Here is a 22,093-nt window from a genome sequence, read left to right on the forward strand (position 1 = left end):
CCTGCGCTCTCTCCTCCTCTGCCTGCCCTGCGCTCTCTCCTCCTCCTCTGCCTGCCCTGCGCTCTCTCCTCCTCCTCCGCCTGCCCTGCGCTCTCTCCTCCTCCTCCGCCTGCCCTGCGCTCTCTCCTCCTCCGCCTGCCCTGCGCTCTCTCCTCCTCCGCCTGCCCTGCGCTCTCTCCTCCTCCGCCTGCCCTGCGCTCTCTCCTCCTCCGCCTGCCTGCCTGCGCTCTCTCCCCCTCCTCCGCCTGCCCTGCGCTCTCTCCCCCTCCTCCGCCTGCCCTGCGCTTTCTCCCCCTCCACCGCCTGCCTTGTGCTACCCCCACCTGGACCTAGACTTGCCCTCCCTCCATCTGGACCTGCACCTTTCCACCCTACACCTGGCCAGCACTCCATCCTCTTCCACCTGCCCTGCCCTCCCTCTTTATCCTCCTCCTGCATTGTGTGATCATATGATATGGATTGGGCTGCGCTGATCACATGATACAGATTGGGCTGCGCTGATCACATGATACGGATTGGGCTACTCTGATCACATGATACGGATTGGGCTGCTCTGATCACATGATACGGATTGGGCTGCTCTGATCACATGATGCTGAGCTTTATCCATGGTCTCAGCTTTGCCTCATTCTGTACCAGTTAGATCAGGGCCATAAACCTCTGGTGTAAGCCTGTAGGACCATCTTTTACCCACCAATGGATGATGTAGATACCTGGGGGGAGGGGAATTATGAAATGATGCTGTCTTGGGAGTCACTACAGTTGTGCACACGTTAATATATGTTCTATAGTAAACCGAAAGAAACCTTGCATATGTTGCCATTTTGTTACACTACCTGGAGCAATTGTGGTTGGAATCATTGATTTTTACCTACAGATCTTCTTTTGCGATGCAGTTATGCTCTTGTGGTGCTGTAGATGGTGCTTTATGAAGGAGTATGATCACTTCTGGTTGCATTTACACTAATAAGCCCAACATCCATTCCTTATGCCCATTGTGTCTCCATACTTCCTCACCTCATGGAGGTTTTTTTATAAACAAAAAGCAATGATCCCGCAAAGTGCTGGCCGGCTATAATCCCGCAAAGTCCTCACCCGACTGACAAAGATCTCGCAAAGTGCTGACTGACTAGCGCTGATCCCACAAAGTGCTGGCCGGCTATAATCCCGCAAAGTCCTCACCGACTGACAAAGATCTCGCAAAGTGCTGACTGACTAGCGCTGATCCTACAAAGTGCTGGCCGGCTACAATCCCGCATAGTGCTGACCGACTGACAAAGATCTCGCAAAGTGCTGACTGACTGGTGATCATCCCGCAAAGTGCTGACTGATTGACGATGATCCTGGAAAGTGCTGACTGACTGACGATGATACTGGAAAGTCCTGACCGACCGGCGATGACCCCGCAAAGTGCTGACCCACTGACAAAGATCCCGCAAAGTGCTGACCAACTGGTGATGATCCCGCAAAGTCCTGACCCACTGACAAAGAACCCGCAAAGTGCTGAGCCACTGACGATGATCCTGGAAAGTGCTGACCCACTGACAAAGATCCCGCAAAGTGCTGACCAACTGGTGATGATCCCAGAAAGTGCTGACCGACCGTCGATGACCCCGCAAAGTGCTGAGCCACTGGCGATGACCCCGCAAAGTGCTGAGCCACTGGCGATGACCCCGCAAAGTGCTGAGCCACTGGCGATGACCCCGCAAAGTGCTGAGCCACTGGCGATGACCCCGCAAAGTGCTGAGCCACTGGCGATGACCCCGCAAAGTGCTGAGCCACTGGCGATGACCCCGCTAAGTGCTGAGCCACTGGCGATGACCCCGCTAAGTGCTGAGCCACCGGCGATGACCCCGCAAAGTGCTGAGCCACCGGCGATGACCCCGCAAAGTGCTGAGCCACTGGCGATGACCCCGCAAAGTGCTGAGCGACCGGCGATGACCCCGCAAAGTGCTGAGCGACCGGCGATGACCCCGCAAAGTGCTGAGCGACCGGCGATGACCCCGCAAAGTGCTGAGCGACCGGCGATGACCCCGCAAAGTGCTGAGCGACCGGCGATGACCCCGCAAAGTGCTGAGCGACCGGCGATGACCCCGCAAAGTGCTGAGCGACCGGCGATGACCCCGCAAAGTGCTGAGCGACCGGCGATGACCCCGCAAAGTGCTGAGCGACCGGCGATGACCCCGCAAAGTGCTGAGCGACCGGCGATGACCCCGCAAAGTGCTGAGCGACCGGCGATGACCCCGCAAAGTGCTGAGCGACCGGCGATGACCCCGCAAAGTGCTGAGCGACCGGCGATGACCCCGCAAAGTGCTGAGCGACCGGCGATGACCCCGCAAAGTGCTGAGCGACCGGCGATGACCCCGCAAAGTGCTGAGCGACCGGCGATGACCCCGCAAAGTGCTGAGCGACCGGCGATGACCCCGCAAAGTGCTGAGCGACCGGCGATGACCCCGCAAAGTGCTGAGCGACCGGCGATGACCCCGCAAAGTGCTGAGCGACCGGCGATGACCCCGCAAAGTGCTGAGTCACCGGCGATGACCCCGCAAAGTGCTGAGCCACCGGCGATGACCCCGCAAAGTGCTGAGCCACCGGCGATGACCCCGCAAAGTGCTGAGCCACCGGCGATGACCCCGCAAAGTGCTGAGCCACTGGCGATGACCCCGCAAAGTGCTGAGCGACCGGCGATGACCCCGCAAAGTGCTGAGTGACTGCTCTGTATATGATCACATGTTTTATGGGCCCGTCCTTCGTAAGGGCTGAGCACTGCGCAGGGAAGGAGTGTCAGAGCACCGAGTTGCACAGACGATCACACACCTCTGTCATGACATTAAACGAACCGTCGCTATTACAAACTGGCCAATCAGATGCACCCTTACTGACTTTATTCACTTTTTCTCACCTTAGATTTAGAAGAGGAGAGAAAGTTACAAGAGAAATGATTAGACCAGGGTTTCCCAACCACGATCCTCAAGGCACACTAACAGTCCATGTTTTAAGGATAACCATACTTGGGCACAGGTGACTTAATTAGTACCTCAGTTATTTTGATTTAACCATCTGTGTTTAATGGTTATCACTGAAACCAGTTAGTGTGCCTTGAGGACCGAGATTGGGAATCACTGGATTAGACTGTACGACCGCTTCCTCCGTAATACAGAGACAATGTTGGATGTCCTTACATTTCATCAGTCCCGACTCCCCTCTCGTCAGGCTGATGAATAGGTTTCATCCTCTTTTAGGCAGATTTGTAGCTTATTTGTGTTGGCCAACCACTAAATTCTGTGAGACTAATTGGTCTTAAATTCCTGTGTGTTTTGGAAGGAAATCCACCAAAAGCCAGAGAGGATTTAATGGAGAGAAAGAGGGGAGCAGGCTCGTCCTGGTATTTTGTATCATGAGTTATTAGCTCTGACTGGCTCTGATAAATTACTGCATGCCAAGCCAAAATTCAGGGTGTTTAATGCCCTTTACTGTCACTGTTTTTTTCCTGCTCTTGTATAGGATTGTATGTGTAGGAAGGCAGCTCTTCTTTGGTTTTCATTTCCTTAATGCTTTCTCTTAGCTTCTACATTTATGGGACCTGTTATCGTGAATTCTTCGCACATCAGGTTTTCTAACCCCTCCTTCAGCCGATGAACGACATATCGCGTAGTGCACCGGCAGGTGTGTACAGGCGATAAGTCTATGAACTATGCCGTTCAGATACATGGCACCTGTCCTGCAGCATAGCCAATGTCGTTCTATCTTGCACATATATCGGCAGGTCTGGCTGTGTGTACGGGCGACCTGCAGACTATCCGTACATTTACTGCAGGGACCCGCCGGTGACTGACATTTCAATTGGGCGGGCAAATTTAAATGCCAACCCAGTTGTGATGTCAGCGCATACACATCGAGCGTCAGATTGGTAAGTGTGTATTGGCTTACCAATCGGCCGCTCGGTCTGCAGATCCGTGGGTTGGCAGATATATCTCCCATTCGTGCACCCACCTTTATTATTATTATCAGTTATTTATACAGCTCATAAATATTCTGCAGAGAATATTCACATCAGTCCCTTCCCCAGTGGAGCTTACACTCTATATTCCCTACCACATACACACACTCGAAGGGTAATTTTTGTTGGGGGCCTATTAATTTACCAGTATATCTTTTGGAGCGAGGGAGAAAATACAAACTCCACACTGTTAGGGCCATAGTGGGAATTGAAGGCAGTAATGCAAACCATTACACCATCTGTGCTGCCCTATATAAATTAGCAAACATAAGAGTATCTTTAAAAAGTAAATAATAAAAATAGGAATAGTCAATGATGGGGGCCATTGTACAGTTTGCGTTTTGTAACGTCTAGTATAAATTTTGACAATAAGGATAAATAGCACATATGTACAATAATGTATTGAATTACTTATACACAGTAGAGGTGCCACTCCGCCTTACTGGGATTGTTAGCACTGCTGCACTTTTATCAAATCTTTTTAAAAAAAATAGATTCCTTTTAAAGACACATTTCAGAGTGTCGGTGCCATATATAACAGCGTATGTAACTTGCTAACCCGTCGTCCTACAACAGCCTCTGGCGGAAATCCACGGTAAGCCCCCTTCTGACCCACCCCATGGATCCAGCTGTTATGTAGGATGTTGCCTCTTATTGAATAGCTTGCAGCTCATATATTAAATGTCTTTGCTGCAGATCCCTTCTACACTGTAACAGAAACCATTAATGGGGTTGCGGTAGAATTACTACAGCCTCCTTTATGTAACTATTTTTGTACTACAGGTACATTTTGCTAATTCTTGGTGAAGACCATAAATTTTTCTTCATATTCAGTCAGTATCAGAAAATACAAAGAGATTATATAATATAGTTATTTTGTGCCTGATACATGTATCTATCACAAAGTTACAGTCTGACTGTCTTGTTATGTATATAAATAGCCAACCACAGGCTTACCTATGTTTTGAACAGCAGACTTTATTCTGATTCCATCGGGTTCTTCTCCGCGGCGGTAATATGCGTCGGTCATGTGGGGAGGCCCCTGAGAAAAATGCTGCCAACCACTGATCTGAAACAATGGAATCTTCTACAAAAGATTGTCCAGAAACCTTATTAGTATTGCAGTCTGGAAGTAGATTGAATTGTACATATTAAGAACCAGAGACCAAACTGTATATTTTATCCTTGCAGAATCTGAGCGAGATTTCAAAGCCTCTCTGCTGCGTAGTGTACCAAGTACCCAGAGTTCTCGTTTGCGCACATTTCACAGGGGTTTATGTAATTAACACAAAGGAAACACGTGTGTGTGTGTGTGTGTGTGTGTGTAAGGATCATTTGCACGAGGATAGCTAAAGGGACTCATCAGCTACCTCCAAAGAGCACAAGATTTTAATCCAATGTACGAGCCCCAGAAGTCACAAAACCGTGTCGTATTTACCAAGTGTTAGCCAAAAAACAAGCTGCTCTTCAATACTTCATGTGCAGATTACACAACACAGGGTATTTTTAGCAGCTGTCACGGTTTCAGCTTTGTGTTTTCCGAAAATAAAGACAGTAAGTGAATCATTTATGGAGACAGCTGTGAACATCTGATTTGCAATAAAATATTACAGTAGATAGGGAGTGGGGGGACGTGTGTTTACCTTATGTAACGAGGGAAGGCAGCGTCTATCAAAGGGTGAGGAGAGTTCAGGAATTGGTTAATCTGGTTAATGATCAGTAATGATCAGAGCCCCTAAAAGCGTGCGTGTTATTGTTTGAACAAAACCTTTTTAATAGCATGTTTTTCTCCTACCTTTTTGGCATTTTAGTGGAAGCAGATTATTTTTTATATACTGGTTGAGTATCCCATATTCAAATATTCCGAAATACGGAATATTCCGAATTGCGGAATATTTTTGGCATGACTGAGAAAGTGAAACCTTTGCTTTCTGATGGTTCAATGTACACAAACTTTGTTTAAAGCACAAATTATTAAAAATATTGTATAAAATAACCTTCAGGCTGTGTGTATAGGGTGTATATGAAACAAAAACGCATTCTGTGTTTAGATTTGGGTCCCATTCCCTAGACAATTCATTATTTTATGCAAATATTCCAAAATACGGAATATTCCGATATCCACAATACCCCTGGTCCCAAGCATTTTGGATATGGGAGACAACCTGTGTGTGTGTATGTGTATATATATATATATATATATATATATATGTATACATACACACACACAGTCTGTGTATACAGATACATATCTGCTAAGTCATCACTCCGAATTACCTCTGTTTCTGTTAAAGTTTCCGTTATTTAATTATAAAATATACTTTTAAGGTTTGACACCAGTTTCAAGGACATGTTGCTTGTGTTATCGGCGTTCTATCCTTGTGTAAACAAATTGGTCCCTAATCCCCGTGGCGTCCCTCTGGCACTGCGACCGGCATTGGATTTGGTTAGTGGCGACGCAGCGGTTTATCGGCTATCTTGTTAAGCCTCTTCCGGACGTCTGATAAAGAGGTTATTGTGTAGGTCCATCCTATCCGATGGTCTCATCTGTGCTATTTGTGTTCGGTCTAGGCTCTTTGTGTATCCAATTCTCTGCCCTCCTCTCCAGCAGTCTAAACCAAGCACAAAGCTTTCATTAATTAAAGCAGAATTTGGATGGGGGGGCGATAGCGGCATTGTGTGGATTAGCTGCTAAAAGGTCCCCGCTGATTTAATTGTTTAATTAGCTTAAATGTTCTCCATAGTGCAAAGCTTTTTTTTTTTTTTTCCCCCATTGCCAGTTGCAGCTTATTTTTAATTGTCAGTCTCTTATGTTCACGTTCCACAATGGCTGCTTTACAGTGTGTCATTTCTGCCGACAAAATGTCTAGGTGTACCCGCCGCTTGCACAGTGAATGAGCCCCGGGAGGTACGGGTCATGCAGATGTGTCCTTATACACTGATGTTGCAGTCGCAATAAACAGAGACCCTCTTGGTGCGCCAGATCCTGTGCAACTCTGCTGGCACCTTGCGTCATCTTCGCAACTGTCACCCGAAAATGCGTCTTAGTCGCAATATGATGTGACTAGGCAGCGCAAGGTGACTGTGCTGATTATTTAACTTTCATATCTGTGTGAGTCTGAATCTGTATACAAAATGCTATGACGCAGCGGCCGCGTTTTTTTTCCTCACCAAGTGCCTCATATAGGGCCTCATTCAGAGGCGGTCGGAGGATGCAAGCAGTCGCTCAGAAACTGGGCGGCCGCTTGCATCCTGACCACCCACCTCTGTTGTGGTCGTTAGGCTGTGGGTTAACACCCACAGCTCTAACGACCGCTCCGGTGATTATCGCGATGGTCAGAGACCATCGTGACCATCGGGGCTTACGACGAGACCCTAAGGTAGGGTCTCCCTTGTTGTAAGCCCCAGAGAGCTTCTGGCTCTGTCTGAGCCGGAAGCTCTCCACTGACATCACTAGTGATGTTAGTGGGGCTGCCCCCAAACGGTAGGCGTTCCCATGGGAACTCCTCCGTTTGGGCTGCCACCCCCCCGGCCCGCCTTCCAGACGGGGCGAGCTGTCAATCAACATCGACAGCTCGCCCCCTTTGGATCGAGACCCGCTACGACCGGCGTTGTCGATCGTAGTGGGTCTCACGCATATGCACGACAGCGCCGGCGCCGTCGTGCGCATGCTCTGTGGGGGGCCAGTGACCCAGTCCGAGCGCATCGGCGCTAACGACTGGGTCTGAATGACCCCCATAGATCCTCATTTGCACACGAATATACACGTGTTATATATCAGATTTATCAGCAGTGTCTCCTGGTGCATTGTAGTCATATCACATTGCGACCTAGGCCCGTATTTAATTTGAGCTGAGCCACGATACTTCTTCGCCTCCCGGACTTTTCGCCTACATCGCGTGTTTTGCTGGCGGTAAAGTATAGCGCGCATGCCCGCTTATCGCCGTATTCAATTTGAAAGTAGGCGAAAACGGGACCCGGCGAAACTTAAACAAGCAGAAAGTACTGTCAGATTTGGGGAAATCTGCCTGAGACCCCCCAAAAGATGCTCTAACTTGGGGGTTCCCTATGGTAGCCCCCGATTTGGCTGGCTGAAGGTATTTGGTGTTTTTATACGGGCTCAATAGCTGCTAAATAGCGTTTTTCTATACATGGTGCAGAATAGTATTCAGGAGGTTTTTTGGGGCAGAAAATAACTTATCCCAGCAAATTTGGGGGACTTGAAAATGGGGATCAGCATATTTTAAAGTTGCTAAAGTTAAGTTGAAAAAAATTGTGAAAAATCCACCGGCCGCAAGACCCTGCAATGATAAAAACACCTGGGCCATACTTGGGGACCCCCCCCCCCCCCCAGAGTCCAGTTCGCTAGTTTTAAATCCTTGTCCCCCAACATTTTTTTTTCACCCCCAAAATCGGTGATTTTTTTGGGGTGTGTAGATGTTTATTTATTTTTTACTTTTTTACACAGTTTACCTTTGAGGGACAGTCTGAAGGCTGCAAGGGGGTTCCCGCAATGTTGCACCCCAAAAACCCCAATTCTGCACTCTCTTCCGCCTGCTATTCATAAGCGAATCTTTTTCACCTATTACATTGCATTGACTTATCGCCTAGGCGGAACGTCTTCCCAATTGAACATGGGGTAAAAGCAGAACAGGCCAAAAATGACGTCATCGGTGAAAAGTTTTCGCCAAAAACATGCGAAAACGGGTTTTCGCTCCAAAATGAATCCGGCTCTAAGATGCATTTTTGCAGAAAGAAGACGCCCAACGCTAGCATAGGCTCATGGGACCTGCCGGCTCACTCACGCCACATGGAGAGGACACATCTGTATATGGCCACAGTCTCTCCTTTACAATCCCCTAATGTTGCTTAATAGGGACAGTTCTGAAACCTGGAAACATTGAATGAGACATCTGGTTGCTATTGGTTGCAGCAACTTTCTACTTAGCATCGGTTATCATTAATGTGCCCAAATGAGATATACAGACAGTTTATACTTCATTGCACAATGGTTCTCCATCTAAATGAAGTTATTGTATTGGTTAATGTATTATATGGCTGGCCGATCTGAGGCCAGGTGACCAGATCTGGGCCGCAGTACAGACGGCAAAGTTTGGCAGGTTTAGGCATATAAGTAGGCAATGGCCAGATTGTACATTGTGACTGGAGGTCGTGTTCGCCAACTTGCTCAGCTGCAGCAAGGAACATGCCTTTTAGAACCCAATTTAAGGTTCTCACGCTCGCTTACAAAGCCCTCACCCAATCCTCTCCCATATACATCTCCCTTCACTCTCCTTTCCGCTCTCTCCGTTCAACTAATGCACGCCGCCTTTCATGCCAGCTGATTACTTCCTCCCACTCCCGCCTCCAAGACTTTGCCCGCACTGCTCCCCACCTCTGGAACTCTCTCCCTCTCCCCATCAGACTCTCCACCTCTTTGCAATGCTTCAAACTGGCTCGCAAGACCCCACTACTTCATCAAAGCCTTCCAGCTATCATTCTAACTCCTTGCTACCTGCTCCTTCCTCCCCATCTACCCCATCGGTGTAAAACTTGTTGTCTTCCCCTCCCTTTTAAAATGTAAGCTCTTACCCTCTTGTGCTTCTCCCTACTTTAGTTTCATCTACTTCTTACCCCCCCACCAGGGCACCTAACACTTGGTTGCTAATGCTCGGCTGCTTATCTGGGTGTTATGGTTGCTAATGTAGCAAATTATATTATCCATGTCCTGTATTGTATTGTATTCTATAAGTTGCTTGTCTACAATTTATTTATGTACTATGTAAAGCTCTACGGAACACGATAATAATAATAATATGCCTGTATATTGCCAAACACGCAGACTAAGTTATTTTCTTTTCTTCCCCACTTTCAGAGTCCTCGGACCCCTTTCTCAGATATTGCGGATGACGAGAAGATCTTTAACGGTGGTGATGAGCTGTGGCAGAACCAGACTGAAAGCCAGGATTTGTCCGAGATCTCCGAGGAAGATCTTGAGCAAATCCGTCACAAAGAAGAAGCTGTAAAGCAGATTGAGGTACAAACGCTTCACATTCTGATCCCCTGAGATGCGAATGCGATGACCGTGCTGAGACTGACCTCTGCGTGGCCTGCGCTGGCGATGGCTCCTCCTGCATTCTGCCGGGCCTTGTATGTGTGTGTGTGGTCCCTCTCATCAGACTTACAGAGCGGATGCCTGTGGGGCGTAAATTCCGAGGTGTCACCACCAAATAGCAGCTCTCACTGGTAGAACCATCTGCAGCCTAGCTGTGGTCCACTACACGTGGTGCACGGTCTGCCAGTAATTTGTGCAGATAACGTACAGGACGGTGTCATGTAAGGATTATTTTCCCCTTTATTGATGCAACGATATTTAGGTACTTGCTCAGAGTACACAGATGACACCTTGCATCTTCAGCAATCTTCCAAGTTGTAAAATAATTGAGTTAAAGCTCTAAAGTACATCCATATTAATTATCTCCCAAAGCCAAACATGTTACACATTTATAATTTCCTACTTGCAATGAGGCACTTTATGTAACAGACTGTATAAAAGGCAATTCTCATTTATCTCCCTGGTTTGTTACACAGCATCTCAGCCGTTATTAGCTATAACTCACACTTATATAAATCTGTCCTCTCCAGCACCTAATGCTGCTCTGGACCTGGCCCCCTTGGGAGTCAGGTACGGACCAGAGTCGTGCCCCAAGGTGCTTGTTAATACCCAGGGGGAGATGTATCAAGCCTTAGAGAGAGAGAACCTGGAGAAGTTGCCAAAAATCAACTTCTATCGTTCATCTAGCACAGACGATGAAAGGACAGATGCTCATTGGTTGCTATAAGCAACTTCTTTGCTTTATCTCTCTAGAAGGCTTGGTACATCTCCCCCTGTCCTCCACAGTCTTGTATTACTGTGTTCCCAATTGCACAACAGAATATCCAGGTACTATATGCCATCTTAAATAGAAATTAACACCTATAGAAGAGTAATAGTTCAGGCAGGTTATCACATGTAATACATAGTAAGGGTTATTTACTAATATCGACATTGGAAACCAAGTCACATGGACCTTAGGGCCCCCCCAACTGGTCAGAAAATGGTCTCATTGGACTTATTCCGAATATATTGTGAGCCAAATAAATGCTATTTAGGGCAGTGTTTCTGCTACGTTTGTTTTGGCAACTTTTATTTTCTTAATATGATTATCTTTTCCCTAATATCTTCCTCATCCTCACTTTGTCTCCAGGCTTGCTTCCCATGCCAGCTCCTGGGGTCTTTTGGAGAAGACTTGCATGAGTTTACATCTGTATATAGAGTAGACACATGGCTTTTGGGGATTGTCTCAAGCAGAAGAACACAACTGTAGTTGGGTATCTGTAGTTTATGCTGTATTTATCAGTTTTGTTAGAGCATACAGATGTTTCCTTATACATCTTTCCTGCACTCAGGCTAAGAAGCCCCTCTCGGCGCGCCAGGTGCAGTGAAACTCCTCTAGTGCTGGGCATCTTTTTTGCTGAAAATGTATCTAAGTCACAATGTGAAGGGCCTATTGTGTGCCTGCGTAGGGGGTGTGACCAGCACGACAGGGGTGTGACTACTGTTATGGGGGTTTGGTCTACACTGGGGGTGTGGTCTGTGCAGAGAGGTGTGGCTAGCACCATTGAGGGCATAGCTAAGCCTACCATCGACCACCTCAATCTATCATTATTTATGAAAGTAATATACATAATTATATATTAATAACATGGTTTGCGTTCGGCATCCCGGCGGTCTGGATGCTGATGCTTACCTTACCGGCGCCAGAATACCGACACCAGTCATAACCCCGGCTCTGGCATCCCTACCACCGGGATGCAGAAAATAAGTAGTGGGGGGGGGGGGGGGGGTGTTTAGGTTTAGCGGGTAGGGTTAGGCACTAAGGGGGGGAAGATTAGGTTTAGGGTACAGGGAGGTGGAGGTTAGGTTTAGGCACTGGGGGGGAGGTGGATTTGGTTCAGGCACCTGGTAGGGAGAGGGGGGAGTTGAGCATAGTGTCGGTATGTTAACCCTGTCAAGATTCGGGCTTTGAGACTCTGACCGTCTGGATCCTGTCTGTCGGTATTACATACCGATTCCATTAACATTATTGATTAATCACAATACTTCACATTCTCATTCATTCTATCTATACCACGGGTCAGGGAACTTTTTAACCTTTTACCCGAAAATATAATTAGATACGCCGACGTTACCCCCTTGATTTGAAAGGAAGGAAATCATATAGTAGTGCCCACATAGTTATGCCCCTTTAACAGTGCCCCCATAGTTAGGCCCCTGTAACAGTGCCCCCATAGTTATACCCCTGAAGTAGTGCCCCCATATAATGCCCCTGTGGTAGTGCCCCCATATAATGCCCCTGTAGTAGTGCCCCCATAGTTATGCCCCTGTAGTATTGCCCCCATATAATGCCCCTGTAGTGCCGCTTGTACAAAAAAAAAAAAAAAAACCCACTTACCTTAATCCCCGCTCCTGCATCCGCCGCCGTCCTGTCCGCCCGGCTGCTCCTCGGGACTGTGGGAGAGACGTCATGAGGTCTCTCCCATAGTGCGCATGGAGAGAGGCGGAAGCTGGAGTTCAGAAGAGAACTCCAGCCTCTGGATAACGCGGAGCTGCAGGGAAGGAGCCGGGTGCCCGCTAGTAATAACATCTCAGCGGGCGTCTGACTTAGAGCCTCCCTGCGGCACAGCCGGGCATGCATATGGATCAGTCTATATTATAGAATGATGCATATGCATGCCCGGCTGTCCGTCCATTATCCCCAGGAATTGAATTTTTACCCCATGTGGGGTAATTTACCCCTGTTCCCTGACCACTGATCTATACAGTGTTCGAACTTGTACAAAAATGACAGTATGTGAGTCCCACAGATCCATAATGTATACAATTTGGGGCCCTATCTCATGGTTTTAGGCTCCCATTCTAATTAAAAACAGTTTAAGAGAAATAGCGAAACAATGGTGTATCCAAGGTTTCTGTAGGGCACAAAGTTTAGGCTTTATTTGATTAGTACACATACATTTTATACAAACATTCTGGAGCTTTTACCCTAGACATGTTTGCAGTGTAGCTTAGGACACAAGGGGAGCAGAAATATTCACAGACTGCCTGCATCGGAGTTGCAGGACAAAGGACAGTTAGGGGGGCAGACTTAATGGCCCTGACTGGGAGTTAAGACATCTGTGATTACATTTCTGTCTAAATTATCTTCCAAAAGCACCAAATCTATACACATAACCATCCTGCCGCCACCAATACTCACTTTTCCCCATTCAACTCACAGCACACTGGGGAAGCTAAAATAATCACATGCATATTGTCCACATTGTATCTGCCCCCAGTACACACTATGCCACATCGTAACTGCCCCCAGTACACACTATGCCACATTGTAACTGCCCCCAGTACACACTATGCCACATCATACTGCCCCCAGTACACACTATGCCACATTGTACCTCGCCCAGTACACACTGCCACATTGTACTGCCCCAGTACATACTATGCCACATTGTACTGCCCCCAGTACATACTATGCCACATTCTACTGCCCCATTATACACTATGCCACATCATACTGCCCCCAGTACACACTATGCCACATCATACTGCCCCAGTACACAATATGCCACATCGTACTGCCCCCAGTACACACTATGCCACATTGTACTGCCCCCAGTACACACTATGCCACATCGTACTGCCCCCAGTACACACTATGCCACATCGTACTGCCCCCAGTACACACTATGCCACATCGTACTGCCCCCAGTACACACTATGCCACATCGTACTGCCCCCAGTACACACTATGCCACATCGTACTGCCCCCAGTACACACTATGCCACTTTGTAGTTCCCCGAATACTCATTATGCCACATTGTAGTGCCACGGAACGCAGTTTGCCATATTGTAGTACCCAGGGTAGACACTATGCCACATCGTAGTGCTCCCTGACACATTGTCACATTAATGTACCCCAAATACAGATTGTGTGGGGAGGCAGGGGGGTTACAAGTTTAAAAGCTTTTCCAACTATGTGCCCCTCTATGTACTTGCTTAGAGTGTCCAAGAATGTTTACCACTGGAGAGCAAGTGAGGAGCAGAAAGGGGGGGGGGGCAAAAGCAGCCCTGTCTGGGGCAAGCGGGGGGGGATTTGAGTGTCTTCCTCGCCTGCTGAATATGACAGGGATAGACAACAATTCGTCCAACAAGCTTGCTCCTGCCCTGTGTCCATGGGGCCTATCAGAAGTCACCCTGCCAGCACAGCGCCATCCTTTCTGCTCAGGGCCCTGAGAGCGCTTGCACCTTGCGATTACTGATGGCGGGCAGAGGTAGCTGGGGGATGGTAAAGCAGGGCTGAAGCTGGGAGGAAACAGCCAAGGTATGGGGTACGGGGCGTCTGACACAGCCAGATCTTATTGGCTGCAGCGCTTCTTAAGGGACCGTCTCATTCTGAAAAATAAAGTCCCTACCAGCCCATATCGCATAAAAGACATTCTATGGTGCTAAAGTGCAAACTCTCGCCAGGCATGGAATAGCGTCAGTGCGTAATACTCGTCATTTGCCTTTCACCATCCGCCAACCACGGTTTATACTTGTGTTACAGCCTGGTGACAACCAGGGTTATGGAATTGCTGTATAATTTGGGAGTGCGATCTAACCTGTCATGCTCAGTATTCCTATCAAATATACATTTGTTATTTATTTATTTATTTATTTTTTGCTTCAATGCATAATAGATTTTTCTGTTACATTTTCATGTTACGGAGTGGCGCAAAGCGTGACACACACTGTCAAACATTTCCTCAGCCAGGCAGCAGGCCTATAGCTCGCTGTGTACAAAATCCCTGCTGGCTTTTGTACATACTGGTGCTTCCCAGTAAGTAGCATTCGGCTGGCCCAGTATCCATCTTCATACCTGGCAGAATCATGGCTATTAAGAAGCTCATATGGGTTGGGGGTTGTAACCCCTGTACAATGGTCATCTCAGGATGATACATACTTGTGACATTAATGCTGCTCCACTGCGTTAATCATCAAAGTCCCTGACCATCATTATGTACAAACCATTGGGTATTGTAAATTAAGGACAAATTTCTTATTCGTACTCCACACTGACCTTGTACTGGTGGCAGCTTTGTACCATCATATTTCACTACTATACGCACCTTCTTTATCCAGCTTATTGAGATTAGGTGAGTTTTTTCTAACCTCTGTTCATAGACCTGATGGAGTATTTAAAGCAATGGACTTGCAGTCAGTTTTATCCATCCTTGACTATTTACCGTTGTGCCTGTTAACCACCTATAGAGTTGTTCTGGATTGATTGACAATCACAAGAACATAGCCATGAATAAAGAATGGCACCAAAACGTCCTCCATGAGCAACTTCTCCCAACCATCCAAGAACAGTTTGGTGATGACAATGCCTTTTCCAGCATGATGGAGCACCTTGCCATAAGGCAAAAGTGATAACTAAGTGGCTCGGGGAACAAAACATCGACATTTTGAGTCCATGGCCAGGAAACTCCCCAGATCTTAATCCCATTGAGAACTTGTGGTCAATCCTCAAGAGGCGGGTGGACAAATAAAAACCCACAAATTCTGACAAACTCCAAGCATTGATTAGGTAAGAATGGGCGGCCATCAGTCAGTATGTTGCCGAGAAGGTGATTGACAACATGCCAGGGCGAATTGCAGGGTTTTGAAAACGAAGGGTCAACACTGCAAATATTGACTCTTTGCATAAACTTAATGTAATTGTCAATAAAAGCCTTTGGCACTTATGAAATGCTGTAATGTTACCTCAGTATACCATAGTAACATCTGACATTTGTGTAATGCTGTAATGTTACCTCAGTATACCATAGTAACATCTGACACTTATGTAATGCTGTAATGTTACCTCAGTATACCACAGTAACATCTGACACTTATGTAATGCTGTAATGTTACCTCAGTATACCATAGTAACATCTGACACTTATGTAATGCTGTAATGTTACCTCAGTATACCACAGTAACATCTGACACTTATGTAATGCTGTAATGTTACCTCAGTATACCATAGTAACATCTGACACTTATGTAATGCTGTAATGTTACCTCAGTATACCACAGTAACATCTGACACTTATGTAATGCTGTAATGTTACCTCAGTATACCACAGTAACATCTGACACTTATGTAATGCTGTAATGTTACCTCAGTATACCATAGTAACATCTGACACTTATGTAATGCTGTAATGTTACCTCAGTATACCATAGTAACATCTGACACTTATGTAATGCTGTAATGTTACCTCAGTATACCATAGTAATGGAGCGTACACACGGTCAGATTTGTCAGACTTGTCAGATTTGTCAGATGAACGACTAAACGATTTGAACGATTTGACCAAAGTTTTGAACAATTTGAACGATTGAACGATTTTTGACTGCATTAAAATGAATGGAATCGTCCAAGTCTGACTGCAAACCCATCAGATGTCAGATATCGTTATCTGACAAACGGGAACGCGCATCGTTGATCGTCCATCGTTCAGGCATGTCAGATATGAACGATTTTCCTTCAGATATGAACGACTGAACGATTTTTAAATCGTTATCGTCCATATCTGAAGAAAAAATCTGATCGTGTGTATGCACCATAACATCTGACACTTATGTAATGCTGTAATGTTACCTCAGTACACCAGAGTAACATCTGACACTTATGTAATGCTGTAATGTTACCTCAGTATACCATAGTAACATCTGACACTTATGTAATGCTGTAATGTTACCTCAGTATACCACAGTAACATCTGACACTTATGTAATGCTGTAATGTTACCTCAGTATACCATAGTAACATCTGACACTTATGTAATGCTGTAATGTTACCTCAGTATACCATAGTAACATCTGACACTTATGTAATGCTGTAATGTTACCTCAGTATACCATAGTAACATCTGACACTTATGTAATGCTGTAATGTTACCTCAGTATACCATAGTAACATCTGACAAAAAGGTCTAAAAACACTGAAGCAGCAAACTTTGTGAAAACCAATACTTGCGTCATTCTCAGTACTTTTGGCCATGGCTGTAGAATGACTATCTGGTATTGGGGGAATAGAGGTTCTTAGAGATTAGTTCAGACATTTTATTAGGGTCTTTATTTAACTTATTTAAGAAAGGGTGACGGTGTGCTGGTAATATTGACAGGTTGAGGGAATATTGATTCAGCCTTACAGTAAATGGTAGGTTTACAGCTCTCCCTGACCATCATGTCATAGCTATTACTGAAGAAACTGCCGGGAGAGATTTTATTGTATGGAGACAATTTATCATTTCCACTCTGAGCTACTTTGTGCTCCATTATTCCAGGCTTAGCGCACTGCATTCTGGAACATCAGATGCCGGCCGCCGGGGAGTTGGGCTGTGAGCGCTTTGCTGTCCTGTCTCATACAGGGAACCGATCCCTAGGATCGAATGGTGACCCCTCTGGGGTTCATAATAGGGAGGCAATCAGTGCATGACCTCAGGGACACATTAGTACACTAACTTTTATTGAATATTTCTACTTCAGGGTCCATAGGGGTCCACAGGGTGACCTTGGGGTATAGCTGGATCCTCGGGCACCAAGGAGTTAAAGCTTTCAGCTGCTCCCAGGATGCACTTGGTTCCATCCTCCCCTATACCCCGCCCCCGAGCCACAGGCACCTCAGTTTAGAAGGTGCCCGGCCGGAGTCTGGTCACCCTGGGGGGGGGGGGGGGTAAAACCAGGGTAAATAAGGCAAGCGGATGCCGGCAACTTTGGGGGTTAATATGCTAGCCAGGGGAGGAAGCCTTCCCTGTCTAGCGGCTCCTCCCCTCAGCTCAACGCGCCTTTCAGCACGTAGTCTGGCGTCGCTGAGCTGCAGTTACACGGCCACTCCTCCTCTGAGGTCTCCAGCGGCCATTTTCTCTGTGGCAGTGCGGATACTCTCAGGGAGCACGCGGACCGGTCCCCCTGTGTACCTCTCCCCCGACAAGGACAGTGTACACAGCACTATAGCCCTCCCAGACACTGAATCTGGGCAGGTTGATTGTAGTGGAAAGGTGCAGTGAGTATAACTTCCTGCATGGTATGTGACTTTTACTAGTGCTGCCTGTCTGTGCTAATTTCTACTTACTGTCAGCTTATTCCTATCCCTTTCCTTCTCCTACAAGCCCTAAAGGTGTGCGGGGAAGGGTGTTTCTACTGACCTCACTTATATAGATCACGTATTTGTGAGGTCCGTCACATATGGTTGTGTGCTACACAGTACCATATTGTGGGCTGTTGTCCAGCACACTGGTGAGTGCGCACGTTTTCTTCCTGTGTCATAACTGTATATTTAATTATATAGTCTGTCATGTCTGAGGAGGAGATTGAGCACTCCGTGGCTCCGGTATTGTTCTCCTGCAGGCGCTGTTCTGCAGGAGTGGATAGGGAGGATTTGTCGCAGGACGGCCTGTGCGGACGGTGCCAGGCGATCCCTGGTACGTCTAAACCTCCTATGTCGCAGGAGCCACCATGGGCGATGTTTTCCCAGGTGCTGGTGTCCATCGCGAACCGTCTGTCGGTCCCGACTGCCGTCCCTACTAGGGCGTTGCCCCAGCCTACCTTTCCTCTGGTGTCCCACAATTATTGCAGACTCCCCCGGGGTCTCAGCCTGTTGGTCCCTATGCGGGGTTGCCAATGTATATACAGTCCACCCCGGTGGCGCAGCAGGCTGTGGTGCCGTTTCAGGCTCCTGTGGCAGCTCCTCCACCCTGGGTGGATGCGCTTTCCCACACTGTCCAAGATTTGGCGGCGGCATCTTTGGCTTTTCAGTCGATGTTGCGCAGCGACATGCCCTCCGGGGCGTCTAAACGCACAGTTATGGCGCATTTTTCTGACTCTGAGGGGTCCTCGGATGATGGCGAGGTGCAGGATGACTCAGCCTCAGATGCCTCAGTCCAGGAGGTAGACACTAAGTCTTCCATCAATGTGCGGGCTCTGGTTAGGGCGGTGCGGGCCATTCTTCTGATTGAGGATGAGGCTCCCGCTCCCAAGTCGAGGTATCCTAGTTTTAAAAAAGCTAAGGTTACTTCTGCAGCGTTCCCTTTGTCTGATCAGTTGACGGATCACATGGCGGTGGCCTGGCAGACGCCCAGTAAGCGATTCCTGCCACAGAAGTGGTTGGCGTCCAACTATCCGTTGCCGGAGGCGCATTGTAAGAAATGGGAAACTCCGCCTGCGGTTGATTCCCATGTAACACGCCTCATCAGGAGTGCTACTTTGCCATTGCCGTCTATATCCGCGCTGAAGGATCCTACGGACAGGAAGGTGGAGACTTGTCTAAAGTCTATTTATTCTCTCTCAGGGGCTGTGGCCCGGCCATCCATGGCCATCTCCTGGGTGGCCAAGGCAATTGAGGGTTGTGCCAACGCCTTGGAGGATACGTTTACGGATGAAGCTCAGGATGTCCAGAGGGCGTTGTTAGGACAGATGAGAGATGCCGCTTCCTACATTGGAGAAGCATCATTGGATGCTAGCTTGCTGACCTCTAGGTTTTCGGCGGCAGCAGTGTCTGCTCGCAGATCCTTGTGGTTGAGGTCTTGGAGAGCAGACGCTGATTCAAAGAAAGGCTTGGAGGCCTTACCTTTTAATGGAGAGTTACTATTTGGTCCGGACCTGGACAAAATAGTAGATACCCTGGCAAAGTCCAAGTCAGCCTTCCTCCCTTCAGCTACGACACCTGCTAAGGTCCGGAGCTCGGCCTTTCGCTCCTTTCGGGTTCAGGGCAAGGCAAAAGGTCAGTCCTTCCCGAGGCAGTCCGCAACCAAGACCGCCTCAAAGCCAAAGAAGCAAGCCTGGAGTGCTAGGCGCCCTTCTTCCAAGCAAGAAGATGATAAGCCTTCGGCATGATGGGGTGGGCCTCCCTCTGGGGGACCTCAGAGTGGGAGGCCGACTTCTTCAATTCGCCCAGTGCTGGCACAATACCACCACGGATGCCTGGGTGCGAGAAGTGGTCTCCCAGGGGTATGCCCTGTCTTTTCGGCACAGGCCGCCTCGCCAGTTTTTTTGCACGAGTCCTCAGGACAAAACCAAGGCCTTGCAGGTTCAGGAAGCCATAGAGGCCTTGCTGACGGCGGGGGTCATTATACCCGTGCCACAATCTCAACGTGGGATGGGGTATTACTCTACGCTGTTTCTGGTGCAGAAACCCAATGGCTCTCATCGCCCCATCCTCAATTTGAAGTCCCTGAACAGATTTCTCAGGGTTCCCAAATTCAGGATGGAAACTTTGCGTTCCATCATTCTGGCGATGGAACCGGGGGATTATATGGTCTCCCTGGATATCCAGGACGCCTACCTCCATGTGCCTATAGCAACTTCGCAACAACGGTTTCTGCGGTTTGCTATTCTCCACAACCACTACCAATTCAGGGCTCTACCCTTTGGCCTCTCCACGGCACCAAAGGTATTTACCAAGGTGATGGCGGTCATGGCGGCTCACCTTTTGAGCCGGGGGATACGGTTGCTACCGTATCTAGACGACCTCCTCTTGCTGGCAAGCTCCCCGGAGGTACTGATCCAGCATCTCCACCTAACGGTCGCTTGTCTACAGGCACACGGGTGGTTGATCAACTGGAAGAAGTCCTCCCTCATCCCATCTCAGCGGATGGTTCATTTGGGGGCCCTTCTGGACTCTAGTCAACAACGGATTTTTCTGACTCCAGAGAAGGTCTCCTCCTTACAGCTGCGGATTCACAGTTGTCTGAGCAGGGGCAGAGTGTCGGTGCACTCAGCGATGAGAGTTTTGGGGTCCATGGTGTCGGCATTCGACATGGTGGAGTTTGGCCAGTTCCATTCCAGGCCCCTGCAGAGGCTGATTCTTTCGGAATGGAACGGATTGCCACACAGGATCCGCTCTCAGATGCTGGTGTTGTCCTCGGAGGTGCGTCTGTCCCTGGCCTGGTGGCTACAGACGGCTCATCTCCTCGAGGGGCGCCCCTTTTGGATCCCGGAGTGGGTTCTGCTCACGACAGATGCCAGTCTCCGGTGTTGGGGGGCGGTGACAGGCTCCTTGTCACTTCAGGGTCGTTGGTCGGTGGAGGAAGCGATTCTTCCCATCAACATCCTGGAACTGCGGGCAGTGTACAGAGCCCTGCAGTCGTCCGGCACTGCTCTTCACGGAAGGGCCGTTCAGGTGCAGTCGGACAACGCCACCACGGTGGCGTACATCAATCACCAGGGAGGGACTCGCAGTCGAGCTGCTATGTCGGAGGTTTCCCGCGTCCTGGCTTGGGCGGAGCGCTATCTTCCAGCTCTCTCGGCAGTCTTCATCCTGGGAGTCCTCAATTGGGAGGCGGACTTCCTCAGCAGTTACGATGTGCATCCCGCGGAATGGTTGCTTCATCCAGAGGTATTCCAACTACTCGTGGACAAGTGCGGGCTGCCGGAACTGGACCTGATGGCGTCCCGTCACAATCACAAGCTGCCCGTATACGGGTCAAGGACAAGGGACACAGGCGCAAGTCTAATAGACGCGCTGTCGGTGAAAGGGTTGTTTCGCCTGGCTTACTTGTTCCCTCCGATATCTCTGCTGCCTCGGGTCCTGCGCAAGTTCAAGCAGGACGGAGGCACACTGATCCTGGTGGCCCAGAAGGCCGTGGTACTCCGATCTGCGGAGCCTGTCCATCGACGCTCCGTACCTCCTACCTCAACGACGGGACCTGTTGTCTCAGGGGCCCTGTCTTCACCCGGATCTGATTCGACTATCTTTGACGGCATGGCTCTTGAGACAGCCGTCCTGAGGTCTCGGGGCTTTTCTAGCTCCGTTATTACTACCATTACTACCAAGCCTGCTTCCGCGAGAATCTACCACAGAGTGTGGCACACTTACTTTCAGTGGTGCGAGGCCAGAAGATATGATCCCCAGGTGTTCCGGGTTTCGCGTATTCTGGCTTTCCTTCAGTCGGGTTTGGATTTAGGATTACGTCTTTCCTCACTGAAGGTGCACGTGTCTGCTCTGTCAGTGTGGTTCCAGCGC

The 22,093-nt window shown here is 48.4% G+C and overlaps 1 protein-coding gene across 2 annotated transcripts in view; it reads left to right on the forward strand.

Moving 5' to 3' along the window:
- Window positions 1-22,093, forward strand: part of TSNARE1 (t-SNARE domain containing 1) — a 252,748-nt gene that overhangs the window by 183,997 nt on the left and 46,658 nt on the right. For both annotated transcript variants that reach the window (XM_088456270.1, XM_088456271.1), the window contains one exon: window positions 9,876-10,037. In XM_088456270.1, the coding sequence (XP_088312396.1) occupies window positions 9,876-10,037 (162 nt within the window). The remainder of the gene's footprint in view (window positions 1-9,875; window positions 10,038-22,093) is intronic.

Source organism: Taudactylus pleione, unplaced genomic scaffold (genome assembly GCF_031769625.1).
Source record: "Taudactylus pleione unplaced genomic scaffold, aTauple2 ptg000695l, whole genome shotgun sequence".
In the NCBI taxonomy this organism is placed as follows: domain Eukaryota; kingdom Metazoa; phylum Chordata; class Amphibia; order Anura; family Myobatrachidae; genus Taudactylus; species Taudactylus pleione.